Source organism: Thamnophis sirtalis, unplaced genomic scaffold (genome assembly GCF_051295495.1).
Source record: "Thamnophis sirtalis isolate CommonGarterSnake01/CBP01778 unplaced genomic scaffold, rThaSir2_p1.2 scaffold_3, whole genome shotgun sequence".
NCBI lineage: Eukaryota > Metazoa > Chordata > Lepidosauria > Squamata > Natricidae > Thamnophis > Thamnophis sirtalis.
In genome coordinates this window covers 154,229,435-154,245,258 of record NW_028261383.1, presented here as the reverse complement: position 1 = coordinate 154,245,258, position 15,824 = coordinate 154,229,435, and the positions used below count along the sequence as shown (strand labels likewise).

Genomic DNA, 15,824 nt, shown 5'->3' with positions numbered 1-15,824 from the left:
ACCACAATTCCTGCTCTTCCCACTGCTGTCGTTAAGTGACCCTGCAGCCCATTTCATTAGTAATTCCTATTTGTCCCTAAAATAAAGGTGTTTTCTTCAAGTTGATCTTCATGCCATAACAACATGGTACATTATGAGCAAAGAAATTTCATTCCTCATGGAGGCAAATACTTTCTACAATTTTAGAGGTAAATAGTAAATACTATAGGTAAATAGTAAATTTCTCATCAACATCATACCCAAATGCCATGCTTTCATAGACCTCCAGGTGCTTTAAGTATCAAAGTAGGGTTTGATAAAGTATATCTCAGAAAACTGCATGATTTTTTAGCCCTGTTATTGTCCTCACTTTGTTGCCATTTTGCACAATAGCTACGCAAAACTACTATAAGAGGTAGTCCTCAACTTACGACCACAATTCAGCCCAAAATTTATATTGTTAAATGAGACATTTGTTAAGTGAATTTTGCCCCATTTTACAACCATTATTGCAACACTTAAGTGAATCACTGCAGTTGATAAGTTAGGGACCCAATTAAGTGGGAATCTGGCTTCCCCATAGACTTTGTGGTCACTTTGCAAAAGGTGATCACATGACCCCAGGACACAGCAACAGTCATAAATATGAACCAGTTGCCAAATATCTGAATTTTGATCATATGATTATGGGGATGCTGCCAAGGTTGTAACTGTGAAAAATGGTCATAAGTCACATTTTTTCAGTGCATTTGTAACTTTGAACAATCACTAAATAAACTGTCAAGAACTACCTGTATATTCATACCTTACTGTAAAACAATCCAGACATGATTTTTATGGAGATTCTGTCATCCAGCTCATAGCTGTCACAAAGGTGCTTTTTCAAGAGGCAACTGGACTTTCTTCTTTTTCTTGACATTTTGCTTCTCATCCAAAAAGCTTCTTCAGCTCTGAGTGGATGGTGGGAAATGGAGATTTTTATACGCCTTGCAGACAGCTGGCCATTTGCATTCTTTTAGAGACTCATGAAGGCCACCTGGAGGTTTATCTGTGTCATCAGGGTCACCTGAGTAGTACAAATGGGTGTGGAGCCTTCTTGGAACTGTTGAAAGAACAGTGTTGTAGATTGGAGTCAGATGATGTGGTATCCCTCCTCTCCTCTGTTTAATTTTGACGTAGATGGCCTCTTTCACTCCTCTTTCAAACCAGCAGTCCCCTCTGTCCAAAATGTGGACTTTGTGCTCTTCAAAAGAGTACCCTTTGTCTTTTAAATTAAGATGGGATTGCTGAATGTTATCCAGATGGGTTTGTTCTCCTACGTCAGAGTTGGCGAACCTTTTCGGCACCAAGTGCCGAAACAGGAGAACACATGTGCACGTGGGAGAGCACCAAAAAATGGAAGACCAGGTGACCAGTGCACATGTGCATGCCGGAAACCGGAAGCCCTGCTTCCTGGCACGCATATGTGTGCCAGGGAGTTGCTGTTCCAGTTTCCGGTGCTCCCGCATGTGCACACTGGAACCCAGAAGAGCAATGGGTGACGGCTGGTGTGCCCAGAGAGATGGCTCTGTGTGCCACTTCTGGCACGAATGCCATAGGTTTGTTGTCACTCTCCTACATTATGCCATGTGTTTATGATGTGGTTGTTTTGTTTCCCCAATGTATAAATCTGCACATGGCTCATTGCTTTGTACTGCATGTACCACATCGCTCAGTTTGTGTCTGGGAGTTTTATCCTTGAGGTGCACAAGCTTCTGCCTTAATGTAATCTTGGGTTTGAAGTGTCCACATATATTGTGTTGGCTGAAGATCCTCTTAAGCATTTCTGATATTTATTCCTTCAATAAATATCAGAATGGAATGATGATGGTGCTTTGTTTATTGTTCTCTTGTCTGTTATGGAGGGGCTCCTGTTGGGTCTTTTTTGAGATTTGATGAACACCCACTTGGGATAGCCACACGTTCTTAGGGCTTCCTTGATGTGCTTTTTCTTTCCCATCTTTGCTGGTAGGTAGGCCTTCAGCTCAGTGTTGCAGGGGTCTGATAACTCCCATTTTGTGCTCTAGTGGGTGTGAGAATGAAAAAGCAAATATTGATCTCTGTATGTGGTAAACTTCAGTGTTAAGGCTTCTGTCTTCCTTAATGTGTATCGCACAATCCAGGAAGGCTAGATTTTTTTTCCTTAATGTCTTCCTGTGTGAATTTGATGTATCTGATGTATCATAAGAAACCATGGTGTCGTCCGGATCCAGTTTTAGTTTCCCAACCTTGCTGATGAAGCCTGTGAATTGTTGATGTGATGGGTGGCGTTGCCAACCCAAGGAGCTAATAAGGTGGTTAGATAGTTTGCAATGTTGTAGATGATGTGTATCTTCCTATATTACTGCCACCTGATAAAGGGAGATGCACAGTCATCCTGAACACAGATGACAAGGCCAAGGTGAATAGTTTTCTGAAGGACACTGCTACGTATGAGACTTGAAGAGATCCCAGTAGTTGCAAGAAAAAAGCCATTGATTTCTTGCAACAATTAATGAAGGAGAAAGCCATCGACAAGCCACAATACTAATATATCTACCTTGGACTCTCCAAAACTCCACATAGGCCAATTGTCAGCAGTATCAATTCTGTCACCTACAATATTACAAAACATCTAACCACCTTATTAACTCCTCTAGTTGTCAACACCATTCATCACATCAACAATTCACAGGACTTCATCAGCAAGGTTTGGAAACTAAAATTGACCCAGATGAGAACATAGTTTCCTATGACGTAGCTTTCCTCTTCACCTGCATTTCAACGATTGCTACAAGACAGCACTTTAGGTGACAGAACCAACCTCACCCCAGACCACATATGTGCCATGCTGTGGATCTGTGGCTGACCACTACCTATTTTAAATACAGTGAAGGTTTCTACAGACAAAAACACAGCTGCGCCATTGGTTTACCCCCCATTGTGGCCAATTGCTACATGGAAGAGGTAGAAACCAAAGAGCACTAAATTCCTTCACAAGAATTCCACCCACTCACTGGTATAGGTATGTGGACGATATTTGGGTCAATATCAAAACACAGGAATTGGAACTGTTCACCAAACCTATCAACTCTGTGAACAGATACATCAAATTCACATGGGAAGATGTTAAGGAAAATAATCTAGCCTTCCTGGATTGTGCAGTACACATTAAGCCTTAAGACTGAAGTTTACAGAAAACTCACACACAGAGATCAATATTTGCTTTTTCATTCTCACACCCACTAGAGCACAAAATGGGAGTTATCAGACCCCTGCAACACTGAGCTGAAGGCCTACCTACCAGCAAAGATGGGAAAGAAAAAGCACATCAAGGAAGCCCTAAGAACGTGTGGCTATCCCAAGTGGGTGTTCATCAAATCTCAAAAAAGACCCAACAGGAGCCCCTTCTTAACAGACAAAGAAGAGAACAATAAGCAAAGGAAGGAATATTGAAGGAATAAATATCAGAAATGCTTAAGAGGATCTTCAGCCAATATATGTGGACACTCCAAACCCAAGATTACATTAAGGCAGAAGCTTGTGCACCTCAAGGATAAAACTCCCAGACACAAACTGAGCGATGTGGTATATGCAGTACAAAGCAATGAGCCATGTGCAGATCTATACATTGGGGAAACAAAGCAACCACATCATAAACACATGGCATAATGTAGGAGAGTGACAACAAACCTATGGCATGCGTGCCAGAAGTGGCACACAGAGCCATCTCTCTGGGCACACCAGCCGTCACCCATTGCTCTTCTGGGTTCCAGTGTGCACATGCGGGAGCACCGGAAACTGGAACAGCAGCTCCCTGGCACACATATGCGTGCCAGGAAGCAGGGCTTCTGGTTTCCAGCATGCACATGTGCACTGGTCACCTGGTCTTCCATTTTTTGGTGCTCTCCCACGTGCACATGCGTTCTCCTGTTTCGGCACTTGGTGCCGAAAAGGTTCGCCAACTCTGACGTAGGAGAACAAACCCATATGGACAAAATTCAGCAATCCCATCTTTATTTAAAAGACAAAGCCTATTCTTTTGAAGACCACAAAGTCCACATTTTGGACAGAGGGGACTGCTGGTTTGAAAGAGGAGTGAAAGAGGCCATCTACGTCAAAATTAAACAGAGAGAGGAGGGATATCACATCATCTGACTCCAGTCTACAACACTGTTCTTTCAACAGTTTCAAGAAGGCTCCACACCCATTTGTACTACTTAGGTGACCCTGATGACACAGATAAACCTCCAGGTGGCCTTCATGAGTCTCTAAAAGAATGCAAATGACCAGCTGTCTGCAAGGAGTATAAATCTTTCCATTCTCCACCATCCAGTCAGAACTGAAGAAGAAAAATGTCAAGAAAAGCAAGAAAGTCCAGTTGCCTCTTGAAAAAGCACTTTTCAGACAGTCCAGGATGAACAGAGGGGAAGAAACTTTGTTGCATGAAAATATTGCTTTCATAATTTTAAGAGTCAATGAAATTTACTAATAACATCCAGATGTTATTAGTTTCACAAGGTTCTTTCAATTAAAAAATATAAATGCCTGCATATGGCTATATTATTATAAATATTTGTATACATTTATCTTCTCAAAGATTTATAGTACATCAACAAAATTCTCCAGTCATTTCTTAGAGACTTAATAGATCTCCAATGCTGCCAGACTGGATAAAAATGAGGTCTATTTTTCTTAAAGCAATGTATAAACCAACCAAAATAATAAAACAGGTATTATAGAAGTACAAATATTTATCACATTAAATAATAATGCTCTAGATAGAATGTACGCATATAAAATAGTTCGTATCACGCAATTATTGGGATTCTCAGGTTTAAAATCTTTGGAAACCAGAGTTGCAACCATCACATTCCTGATACAGGCTCGCAGACAATTACGGGATCGCCTAAAGTAGTATGGATGCACAGGGGAGAACGGTCAAGACTAGGGCGTCGAGTAACTAGATACGATTATTTTTATTGTTGAAAAATGTTTGTAAAATTCTCCATAGATACAGAAACCATGTTAAGTGAAAGTGCAGACACCCGACCACCACTTTCATAGAAAACGACTCCCACTTTCTGTGGATTGGGGGGGGGGGGGAAGGCTTGGCGACAAATTCTGCATGGGAAACAGAATAAGACGCAAGGCAAATGAGCGCCAATCCACTGAGCGGTGGAGTCACAGCGGGGTCGTTTTTCACTCCTAGATCCCCCCCACTTCCATAAGGAAGGCTCTTTGTAGCCGTTCATTGGCCAGACTGCACATCAATTAAACGGCATCGGGCCAACCCTCCCGAAGACAAACGCAGCACCCCCGTTGGTTAAAACGCCTGTTACTTCACACACTGGATCTCAACGTTCTGACGCTGTTAACTGCCTCAAGCTTTCATTCATTCGGCTGTCACTCACTTTTGAGGGCTCCGCCCAAGATGCAAGCCCCGCCCTCTTCCCAACGGTGCCTCACGGCTCAGTCAATCAGGTTCCCAATCACACCAAAACCACACCCTCTTCCGAAGAATCACTGGTTCTCGGTAACACGCTCCCCGCCAAGACTGTTTCCCGTGGTCGCTCACCTGGGGAAAGTAACGGCTCGGTACGAAACCAACTTCCCCCTCCCTGGTTTGTACCCCCTCACGGCCACCGCTTCTGCGCAACGCCCGCCAAAACAGCTTTCTAATGCGCACGCGCTAGCCCCTCCGCCCCCTTCCCAGCTTCACCGCGCTGGCGTGAGGCGCGCGCACCTCCTTACTATCTTCCTCAACCGTTCCTCCCTTCGACGGATATATTTCAAAACGCATGCGCATATGTACAATACGCCTCACCGTGTACGCCTGCCTGGAAGCAAGTTTTATACATAAACGATCTTTTTTTCCCCTTCTACCCTGGCATGTACCTTCACCACCACAGGGATGAATATAGTTCTAACCACCGACCTAAACCCGTGTAGAACACGAACTTAATTCCCGCCTCTATGATAATGAATGAAGAGAAGATAGACCAATCTCTATAAAGATGGCCGGCCGTAAAAGCCAATCAGAACAACTTACGCTCCTAATGCTCCAATGAGAAGGAAACAATGTGAAAGAGAAGGGTGTTGCCTTGCAGCTGGAGCTCTTAAGAGTACAGGGCGGGAAAATTCACCAAATCAAAGGAGTGACAGAAATCCAACCAATAGAAAGACAAAGGAGGTGGGCTACTGAAGAGGAAACAGGCGTAACTTCACGTATTCGTCCACTAAGGAGCCGACTATTTTCCTATTGACCAATAGGCATCGACAAAAGCTACACAACCATCCAATGACAGTGGGCAGGGGTGGGTGTTGATAGTGAGGCGACGACGCACGGGTGACTCTGCCCCTTTCGGTGTCGGGTGCAGTGAGAGGTAGCGTCGTCCGAGAAGGCTGGCCTTACTCATTTGCTACCGCCAAGATGTCCAAATCTGAGGTAAGAGCCTATGACGGGCATTTTTATTTTGTTTTTACGACTCTATACCAGTGGCTTGTTTTTGTGGAATTATGTTTCCTTTGCCTTTAGGGATCGTCTGATTATGGGTGCGATCTGTCGCCTAACGCAGTAAGTGTTACAAATACCGTTCCTCTCCTCATTTCCGCTACTCAAATGCATTGTTTTCCTTTTGCGCTCGTCTTTTTCCGCCGCTTGTCCACGTTTGGCTTTTTCTGAGTCTCCTTTGTCGTAGGGTCTTCCTTTTTCTCCGGTTGGGCCTACTTCCCCTCCCCTCTCCCACGGTGGCTTCAAAACTGCGCATGCGCGTTGTGTTGCTAGCTTAGGCGCCATCTTTTCCAGTGCGTGGCGTTCGCAGCGGCCATCTTCTGTGCTCGTCATGGCTGCGCCTGCGCCGTGCGGCGGGCCGTGCAATGGAAGCGCGCGCCTGCGCGCTTCCACGGAGCACTTTGGAGTTTGCGTGGGGGGGGATGGGAAGATGCGAAGGCCACGTGCTCCCTTGCTTTGTCTCTGGTAGCTGGTATCTCGGCCTTTTAATTTCACTTTTCTCTGCTCCAACTTCTCTGTGCAAATGGAAAGAGGCGGCCGGGTAACTTCTCTTCCTTTTCCTTCGGGTGATTTTTTTATGTGAGGGCGGGAAGAGAATGCATGCCAATTTTGAACCAAGGCTTGCCCCCGAGGAAGTTCTAGTTAAAAGTTTTGAAATTTTGAAATTTACATTGGCAAATAGGTGGCTGAGAAAGTGCGTTCCATCAGTCCTTGTATGTATTTTATTATAAGTTTCGAGGTTGCTACAATGTTGGAAATGGAACGTAATCTCGCCTTTCCCCCTTAAATCATACGTTCACTCCTTAGTATCAGAGTGAGTAATTTGATGGAAGCACTAAAATACATATAATTTGGAGAAATGGGGGTAGAGTTATTAAGACAGTACTAATAATGTTGTGGTAGTCCTAATAAGTATATTCCTGAATTGCCTTAAAAGGACGGTCTGTTGTATTTTTCTCCTTTTGGGGGTATATCAGAACAGTGGCTTTGTTCCTAAAACATAATTCCTTATAGTGTGTAACAACAATGCAGCCAACACTGTACTGTAAATGCATTAGACACCTTAATTGCATTTTGAGGTGCATGCTAATGTTAATGTTCTGCTTATTGTCTTGGAATTCTGTGTACATTAACAAGCAAAGCAGTTAATTAATGTAGGGTGAAAGTTTGCATTTTATGACATCACAGAATGCGTCAAAGAAAAAATAAGGCTACATTTTCTGAGTTATCCCTAAATTACAGGTAGCCATGATTTACAACCATTTTTGTAGTGACAGTTTGAAGTTGTAAAGGCCACTGAAAAACTGGGTTTCCATACTTAACTACCATTGCAGCATCCCCATGTGATATGCTCAAAATTTGGAAGTGTAGTAACTGGAATGTATTTAAGATTGTCCTGAGGTCATGTGACCACCTTTTTTGACCTGACAAGCAAAGCCAAGGGGGAAGCCATATTCGCTTAACCATATTACTAACTTAACTGTAGTGACCTACTTAATAATTGTGGCAAGAAAGGTTGTAAAATGGGGAAAATTCACTTAATTGTCTTGCTTAGCTGCACAAATTTGGTCATAGGTCAAGGATTATTTGTACTTAGGTTTTGCAGTTAGATAAAAACCTAACCAAAAAAGTCACAACACCAAAGTCAGAAATTGTCACAACAGCTATATTGCTTGTGCATGTGCTAAAAGCATTTCTATTCCTTAAATAGCTAATTTCTGTACTTTTTATCGGGTTCTGGCTGATGGTACCTGATATTATACACTGAATAAATCATGCTTATTTTCATTACGGGGGCCCCACCGTTATACGCTGTGATCATATCCTTCCTAGTGTTGCCTACTTTTCTGTTTCAGTCCCCCAAGGAACCTGAACAGCTGCGAAAACTCTTTATTGGTGGCCTGAGTTTTGAGACAACAGATGAGAGCCTTCGCATTCATTTTGAGCAATGGGGCACACTAACAGATTGTGTGGTAAGTATATGTCAGCTTATGTCAAGTTTGACAGCAAACAAATGTAATAAATAAATATGTGTACTTTGCCTGAATTAAGATATATGAAGTATAGAATAGTGAGAGGGGGAATCTCCCAACTACTATATTAAGTACTAATGTTGCCTTTAGTATATCACTACCCTGTTTCTAAGAAAACAGAGAAATTCAATTTTTAAAAATTGAACATTGCTTGAACCAGGTGCATTGCTTGCAGTTGTGTATTTTAGAGCAAAAATGTATATTATTTCTAATTAGGTAATGAGAGACCCAAATACTAAGCGCTCCAGGGGATTTGGATTTGTCACTTACTCAACAGTGGAAGAGGTTGATGCTGCCATGAATGCCAGACCACACAAGGTTGATGGCAGGGTTGTTGAACCAAAGAGAGCAGTATCTAGAGAGGTAAGAAAAACTACTATTGAATGCATAGTCAACAGGTTCAAAGTCTTTGCGAAAATGCTGGAAGCCCAAAATATTAGTCGTGTATCCTACATAGAACATTGATAATATAGTTGGTTTAATAGTTACTGTTGCATTAGGCATCTTTAATTTAAATATTTATTTGTAAATTTTATTAGCTTTTAGTAAATTGTTTCATTTTTATAATTTTTGCTATGAGCTGTGCAAAGTTAGAGAATATAAGACGGGTGTTCATATAAGTTTTCTTAAATAAGTTCTCATTTTTAAAAAATCATCCATGAATTGCATTTGGAACAAAACACAAAATTTAGTTTTAATTCCTCCTCCCCTTCTACTCTATCAGTATGTTGGCTGAGATTGAAATATTTCGTTGTTGGGTTGTTGTTGTTTTTTTTGCACTGCCAGGTTGGAGAAATTTAGGGTTATAATATGTTAAAATTTGAAATTGATAGGCTTGAAATTTTAAGTACCCATGTCATTAAGATACATCATGCGTTCTCTGGCAATATCACTAAGAGTTTAAAATGTGTTTGTCCTGTCTCGTAGGACTCCCAGAGACCTGGAGCACATTTGACAGTGAAGAAAATCTTTGTTGGGGGGATTAAGGAAGATACAGAGGAACACCATTTGCGGGACTACTTTGAACAGTATGGCAAAATTGAAGTTATAGAAATAATGACCGATCGTGGCAGCGGCAAAAAGAGGGGGTTTGCCTTCGTTACTTTTGATGATCATGACTCTGTGGACAAAATTGTCAGTAAGTATCTTATTTCATCCTTTCAGCTATGCCCTAACTTGTTTTCGCTATATGTAGCTTCTACAGAGATTTTGATACTATTTTATCTTTTCATGTCTAGTTCAGAAATACCATACTGTAAATGGACATAATTGTGAAGTCCGAAAGGCTTTGTCAAAACAGGAAATGGCCAGTGCCTCTTCCAGTCAGAGAGGTAAGTATGCAGTATTTGAACAGATAGAACTGTAGTGAAATTTTCCAGGAATGCTACATGTTGTTGTTGTTGTTCATAGGTCGTAGTAGTTCTGGAAGTTTTGGCAGTGGGCGTGGAGGTGGATTTGGCGGTGGTGACAATTTCAACCGTGGTAGCAATTTTGGAGGCCGTGGTAAGTAAGGTTTCTGAAGATTTAAAATTCATTTTAAGATCTTAATCACAATAAGGACTTAAAGGAATACATTGTTGCATTTTACTAACATTGCTGGGCTTCTTTCTGAGATTAAGCAGTAGTTTGGATCTATGTATCTTTTCTAGACACTTCTACTTTTTTTTTTACACAAATGACAAACATGTTTGTGTGAATGATTTTATCAGAAGTTCACCATAAATCTGAAGTAAGATCACTATGCTAATATTTTATTTTTTCCTCAGGTGGTTTTGGCAGCCGCAGTGGTGGTGGTGGTGGAGGAGGAGGAGGCGGAGGAGGAGGATATGGGAGCAGCGGAGATGGCTATAATGGATTTGGCAATGATGGCAAGTTTATTCAACTTTTGAAAGTTGCTGTTTTTTATAAGCTATTGTATCGCTACATGTTGATTTATTTTTAGGGTATATATCTTCAACGCATACATAAAATTTAAAAATAGTTTCATTTTAGAGATTTGTAAAATGTACAATTGGCAATGTTCGTCCCTTCAGTATTTTACTTGCTTTGTAGGTTATGGAGGCAGTGGCCCTGGATATTCTGGAGGAAGCCGGGGTTATGGTGGCAGTGGAAGCTACGATGGATACAACAACGGCGGGGGCGGCTTTGGTGGTGGCAGTGGGGGTAAATGTCAATTTGATTTTGAGCACTAAGATTGTTATTTTATCTAGTACAATTTTATCTCGTGCAACTTGGATTTGCAGAGGCTGCATAAAAATGGCCTGGGTTCTTCAGGAGTACCAGACTGGTTCCTCATAGCCACCTTTTAAAAAAGGTTCTTTTTAAAATAGTAAGACCCTCTGTTGTGCAATTTACAGAGGCTCCAGAAAAGAAGACCATGGCCCTCTTGCACAACTTCCAGATGAGCTCTCAGAGCAATTGCACCCTTCCCCAAGGGTTACGCTCCTTGAGGAGCAACACGAAGTGGCCTTTTTGAGTGGCAGTAGTGGTAGGGCTGAAATGGAAGCCCAGGCCCAGATTCAATCTCAAGCTGCTGGGTGCCACTATTCAGGGTGACCTAAATGGGGAGGAGGAGAAAATAGTTTGTTTGTTTGGGATGAGTGATCTTACTAGCACAGTCAAGTTAGGAAATTTTTGAATGCCCAACCTAAAAGATTTGCTTTCAGGTCTAGAGAATTGTAAAAAGGAAAAAACCAAATATTTGCTGCCATCTAGTTGTAGTTTGAATTTTTGCAGTTTACTGTATTAGACTTCATTAACTATGCTCAGTATATTTGGGAAAATATCTAAACAGATATGAAAGAATTTCATAGCTGAAATATTTGTGGTCTTGTAATTTTGTGGATGATTTTTATTCTGTTCAGGAAGCAACTTTGGAGGTGGAGGAAGCTACAATGATTTTGGCAGTTACAACAACCAGTCTTCAAATTTTGGGCCCATGAAAGGAGGAAACTTTGGAGGGAGGAGCTCTGGCCCTTATGGTGGAAGTGGTGGTAAGTGTATGATCTAATTGACTAGGAGGAAAATGGATCACATTAATTTCTAGTGGAATTCCTGAATGATTGACATGAAAAACTGAGGTCAGTCCTCACAGTTTCCTCATTCTTTCTCATAAAAAGACAGTCTTTTTTTCTAAATAGTTTCTTTTTTTTTACCCATTCCCGTTTAAGATAACTTACTTATTCTTTTTAGGTGGCTATGGGGGCTCTGGTAGTAGCAGTAGCTATGGTGGTGGAAGGCGCTTTTAATTCCTAGGTAAGACTTCCTCCATTTGCGCATGGATAGATATGGAGTACTAAATGAATTGTAACAGTAACTCATAATATGGCTGAGCAAGTTATTGTAGTTTAAGCATATTTGGAATAAAATGCAGATGTTAAAGCTAATAAATGGATTGGCAATCGGGGGAACAACTTGATATTGGATTATAGCCTTGAGTCTCAATATGTTTAGATTAACAACTTTATTCCATATTATTCAACAGGAAACAAAGCTTAGCAGGAGAGGAGAGCCAGAGAAGTGACAGGGAAGCTACAGGTTACCACAGTTGTGAACTCAGCCAAACAGAGTTGTGGCAGGGTAGAACTGCCTCATGAAGACATGTGTTAGACAAGCGCTTGTTTGCAAACATCAGGACTGTATTTGCGACTAACTGTATAACAGGATATTTTAGTTTTTGTGTTTGTGGAAAGTGCAAAGCATTCCAACCAGGGTTTTTATGTAGATTTTTTTTTCCACACCCATGCTGTTGACTGCAAACTGTAATAGACTGATCATGACGCTGAATAAATGTGTCTTTTTTTAAACGTGCTGTGTAAAGTTAGTTTACTATAAGTTAACGTACATTGATTTTCACTACATGGAAAAGATTAGTGAAGAGTCAAATAGCAGAGAATGATTCTCAGAATGCCAAGAAATCTTTATATTCAAAGCCAAATATATTGATTTTGTGTCTTGTATAACTTCATGAAAAACAAATTTTGCAGAAATTTCCACAAATGAAGGACCACTTCCAAAACGTATTCCTTATTTAAATAAGGACATCTTCTTGGTAGCTTGACCATTGTTCTTTCCTGTTTGCTTTTTCAGCTCATGTCCTCCCTTTTTTCTGGTTGAGTTTAAAGAGTGCCAGTGACTGAGGCAGGAGATTTTATATGCTGAATTAAAGGCAAATAAAAAAGATTGGCCACGTCAGCATATAGGTATAGCAGCTCAACTTAACGAGCTTGAAATGGGACATTTGGTGAATAAGTCACCTGCTAGAGCCTGCTATGTTTACGATATCTCTATGCAGTTATCCAGTTGGACCTAAGTCACCCCAATACAGTATCATTTTTTTCTGTACTGTAGAAATTTCAATTTCTTGGGCTTTACAGCAAGAGAATTAGTCAGCTGTCAAAAGCTGTGAAACTTCCAATAATTGGGATGTTGATACCAGGTTGCTTTGACTCCCTTGCAGTCTCATTTTTGTAATAAAAGCAAACAGATTTTCCACTGAAGAGACTAGCAAAATACATGACTTTTAATCCATTACTAGCAGAATATATAAATACTTCAAATGGTAACATTTGCTAAAATTGGTAAGAGCACATTGCTTGTTTGTAGATGGGCAGCAAACAAATTTATTAAATGATAAAAGTATCCCAACTAATGGGGAGGGGGTCATGAAGTTGTACAGGGTAGTTCATATAATTGATATCTGTTAGGTAAAAGTTTTATAAAAATCCATTGGTCTAAATTAAAATTTGACAGTGCTCTCTTCTCAAAAGTAGACTAGATTTTTTACTGAGAAGTTCTAGCATGAGAAAAATAGTGTGAATCTTATTAGGCACTCTTAAGATAATTTTGTGGTATTATTTTTACTTGAGGCACTTAGTAATCTAATTATCCCCAAATTGGTTCATTCCTGTGAGGGAGCCAAAAAAGTTCTCATCTCTTTTAAAGCTCAGTTGCATTTTGAAATTCCAGAAATTCATTGTTTCCATTTTATGAAATAACATTTCATATATTTCCCCACTTAATGCAACTCTTACCATACAAAATGGGTACACCGGCTCCTATTTTCTGGTTCCATTAAACATGGTGGTATGTTTCTGTTCCACAAGATGGAAGTAGAAATGCACTTAAAAACTGAAGGGGTATAGATAATGTCACGGAATTGCATTATACTTCGGTCAATCAATCTTCTGTCAGATCTGAATACACATTTATATCTTAGTGTCATGAAATAAGACAAATGTGTGCCTAAATATGTTTATGAATGCAATGGTGCTTGTATATGGTGTGTGTACAAGTGTATTTATATATAAAACTTCTGATTGGTGACTGGCTTAATTTAGAATGCAAAATTAATAGTCCTGATGGGTTTTTCCATGGCTGAGTTTGCAGTAGCAGGTGGATCCTGACAAGACCTCAGGATTTATGAAATAATACTCGTTTTTGGCATGGTAGCATAACCACAACAAAGGAGAGCACACCAGGACCCGAAAACTAAGTAGCATTACAAAACCGAGAGGCATGCAGATGTTTGAGCTACTAGGAACGGCTAGCAAGCATAGCTCCGAATGGCTTCCAGATCAGACGCTACTACAGCTGAGAGTAGACACGTGTTTTGAGTCAAGTGGACAGATAAGCCAGGTGCAGGCTTCTGCTGACTAGAAGGGAGTACTCAGTGACCATCGGAAGGAGGCAGACGAGAGTAAGGATCCTTGCTCTTAGGACTAGCAGAAGGAAGGAAAGAAAGGTTATATTACTGTACTGGTAGGTAAGAACAGATTTTACTTACGTCCTATACAGTTTTGTTATCCTACTAAATTTTCTCCAAGACTGAGTTTACCTTGTAAATACCAGTCTAGCTATCTTTTAATTCACCCAGTGCTGTAATATGCAAGCAGTAGATGGATAGAACATTACTAATTAATATTTTACTGTCACAGGCCTGACAACATCATTAATGAAATGTACTTTAATAAAAAGCAATGCCTTTTCATTCCTCTTTGTGTGGCCTTGTTGACTTAAACAATTTTAGCATAACACAGTGCACTGGCTGTGCTGCTATAAAGGCAGAGGAATTTATGGGGGTTGGGAATGCTTATATAAAGTGTGAATAGGGATTCAATAAAATTGGGTGGTATTTAATTTTTCTTCCTTTTTATAGGAAAAGAGGAACTTTTATAGGAAAAGAGGAACGGTCCGGTGCTAAAATGCCTTTGTTCCTGACAGATGGACTGTCTTTGGATTTCCTTTTTCTTTCTAAAGGTAAAAACAATGCTATATTGTGGGAATAAGGCTTCCAAAACAAATAAGCTAACACACAGTAAATGAGTTTGTGCTGTAATTTAACTTGAGAGGCAGATGATAAAAGAGTGGTGAACTTTGAATGTTTACAGCTAGAGCCCAACATTTCTATTGTTGTGACATTTGTTAAGGAAACCCCCCCCCCCAATTTTGTGACCTTTCTTGCCACAATTAAGTGAATCACTGCAGTTGATAAGTTAGTAACCCAGTTGTTAAGTGAATCTGGCTCCCCCATTGATTTGTTTGTGAGAACATTGCAAAAGGTGACCATAACCTTGGAGGACACAGCAACAATCATAAATATGTACCAGTTGCTAAGCATCTGACTTGATCACGTGATCATGGGGATGCTGTAAAGGTCATAACTCTGAAAAATGATAAGTCACATTTTTCAGTGCCATTGTAACTTTGAACAGTCACTAAACAAACTTGTATGTCAAGGACTACCTATACTTATTTAACATAGTGGTGAAAATTAACATAACTATTAAAAATGGAAATTTTTGTGTCCGAAAGTGCACCCTCCCTCCCTACTATAATTTATCTGATCTTAAAATGTATTATTGCTATTTGTCTTGCAGGACTCCTCAGCTTGATCTACCATAAACCTTTCAAAGAAAGATACCTTGGCTACTAGGTAGCTGTACGTATAATCTATTATTATGAATAGATTTATTTAATAAAACAGTTTTTGATATAAATTTCTTGTCTACCTTTTTTGTGACTTTGTTAACATCTCTTCCAAAAAGATGTTAGAATGTGTTTAAGAATGAACAAGCTTCTATAATAGCAAATCAGTATTGGTCTGAAGGGCACACTAATAGATATTTTCAGAAACATTTTCTCTGCAGTGTGAAATCCTCCTGGTCATTTTACTTAACAGTATATGTTCTTAGAAATTAGCTTTCCTAAAATGATACAGAAATGCAAACTTGCAGCTCATGAAGCCATTTTGTTTCTTGAACCAGTATTAAAAATAATTA

General features: G+C 40.2%; 2 protein-coding genes across 7 annotated transcripts in view; one reads left to right on the top strand and one right to left on the bottom strand.

Annotated features, from left to right (window-relative positions):
- CBX5 (chromobox 5) overlaps positions 1-5,917 on the bottom strand; it is a 44,543-nt gene extending 38,626 nt beyond the window's left edge. Inside the window, exon 1 of one of the 2 annotated variants that reach the window (XM_087710500.1) lies at positions 5,896-5,917. The gene's annotated coding sequence lies outside the window, so the exon portion shown is untranslated. Of the gene's footprint in view, positions 1-5,575; positions 5,677-5,895 lie in introns of those variants that run through there. The other variant, XM_087710498.1, reaches the window with a different exon arrangement.
- A 384-nt stretch (positions 5,918-6,301) lies between these two features.
- Positions 6,302-15,542, top strand: HNRNPA1 (heterogeneous nuclear ribonucleoprotein A1). 5 transcript variants are annotated; one of them, XR_001313010.2, is made up of 12 exons: positions 6,302-6,445; positions 6,536-6,574; positions 8,368-8,484; positions 8,761-8,907; positions 9,472-9,682; positions 9,783-9,875; positions 9,955-10,047; positions 10,311-10,412; positions 10,597-10,707; positions 11,409-11,537; positions 14,702-14,802; positions 15,423-15,542. XR_001313010.2 is itself a non-coding variant. In XM_014057437.2 (12 exons), exons 1-11 carry the CDS (start codon positions 6,431-6,433, stop codon positions 11,790-11,792), a joined length of 1,083 nt encoding a protein of 360 aa, XP_013912912.1. In that variant the 5' UTR covers positions 6,302-6,430; the 3' UTR covers positions 11,793-11,799; positions 12,029-12,350. The 5 variants fall into 5 exon arrangements, 4 of the variants coding, with proteins under 4 accessions (XP_013912912.1, XP_013912911.1, XP_013912914.1 ...); XM_014057437.2 differs by lacking the exons at positions 14,702-14,802; positions 15,423-15,542 and adding exons at positions 11,737-11,799; positions 12,029-12,350 and having other exon boundaries at positions 10,597-10,677; XM_014057436.2 differs by lacking the exons at positions 14,702-14,802; positions 15,423-15,542 and adding exons at positions 11,737-11,799; positions 12,029-12,350.
- Positions 15,543-15,824: the final 282 nt, after the last annotated feature.

What these genes read in the sequence shown, in the direction of transcription:
- HNRNPA1 (XM_014057436.2), top strand. An exon ending in GCGATCTGTCGCCTAACGCA is followed by an intron (nt 6,575 to 8,367) that starts GTAAGTGTTACA and finishes TTTCTGTTTCAG; the next exon opens with TCCCCCAAGGAACCTGAACA. An exon ending in AGAGAGCAGTATCTAGAGAG is followed by an intron (nt 8,908 to 9,471) that starts GTAAGAAAAACT and finishes CCTGTCTCGTAG; the next exon opens with GACTCCCAGAGACCTGGAGC.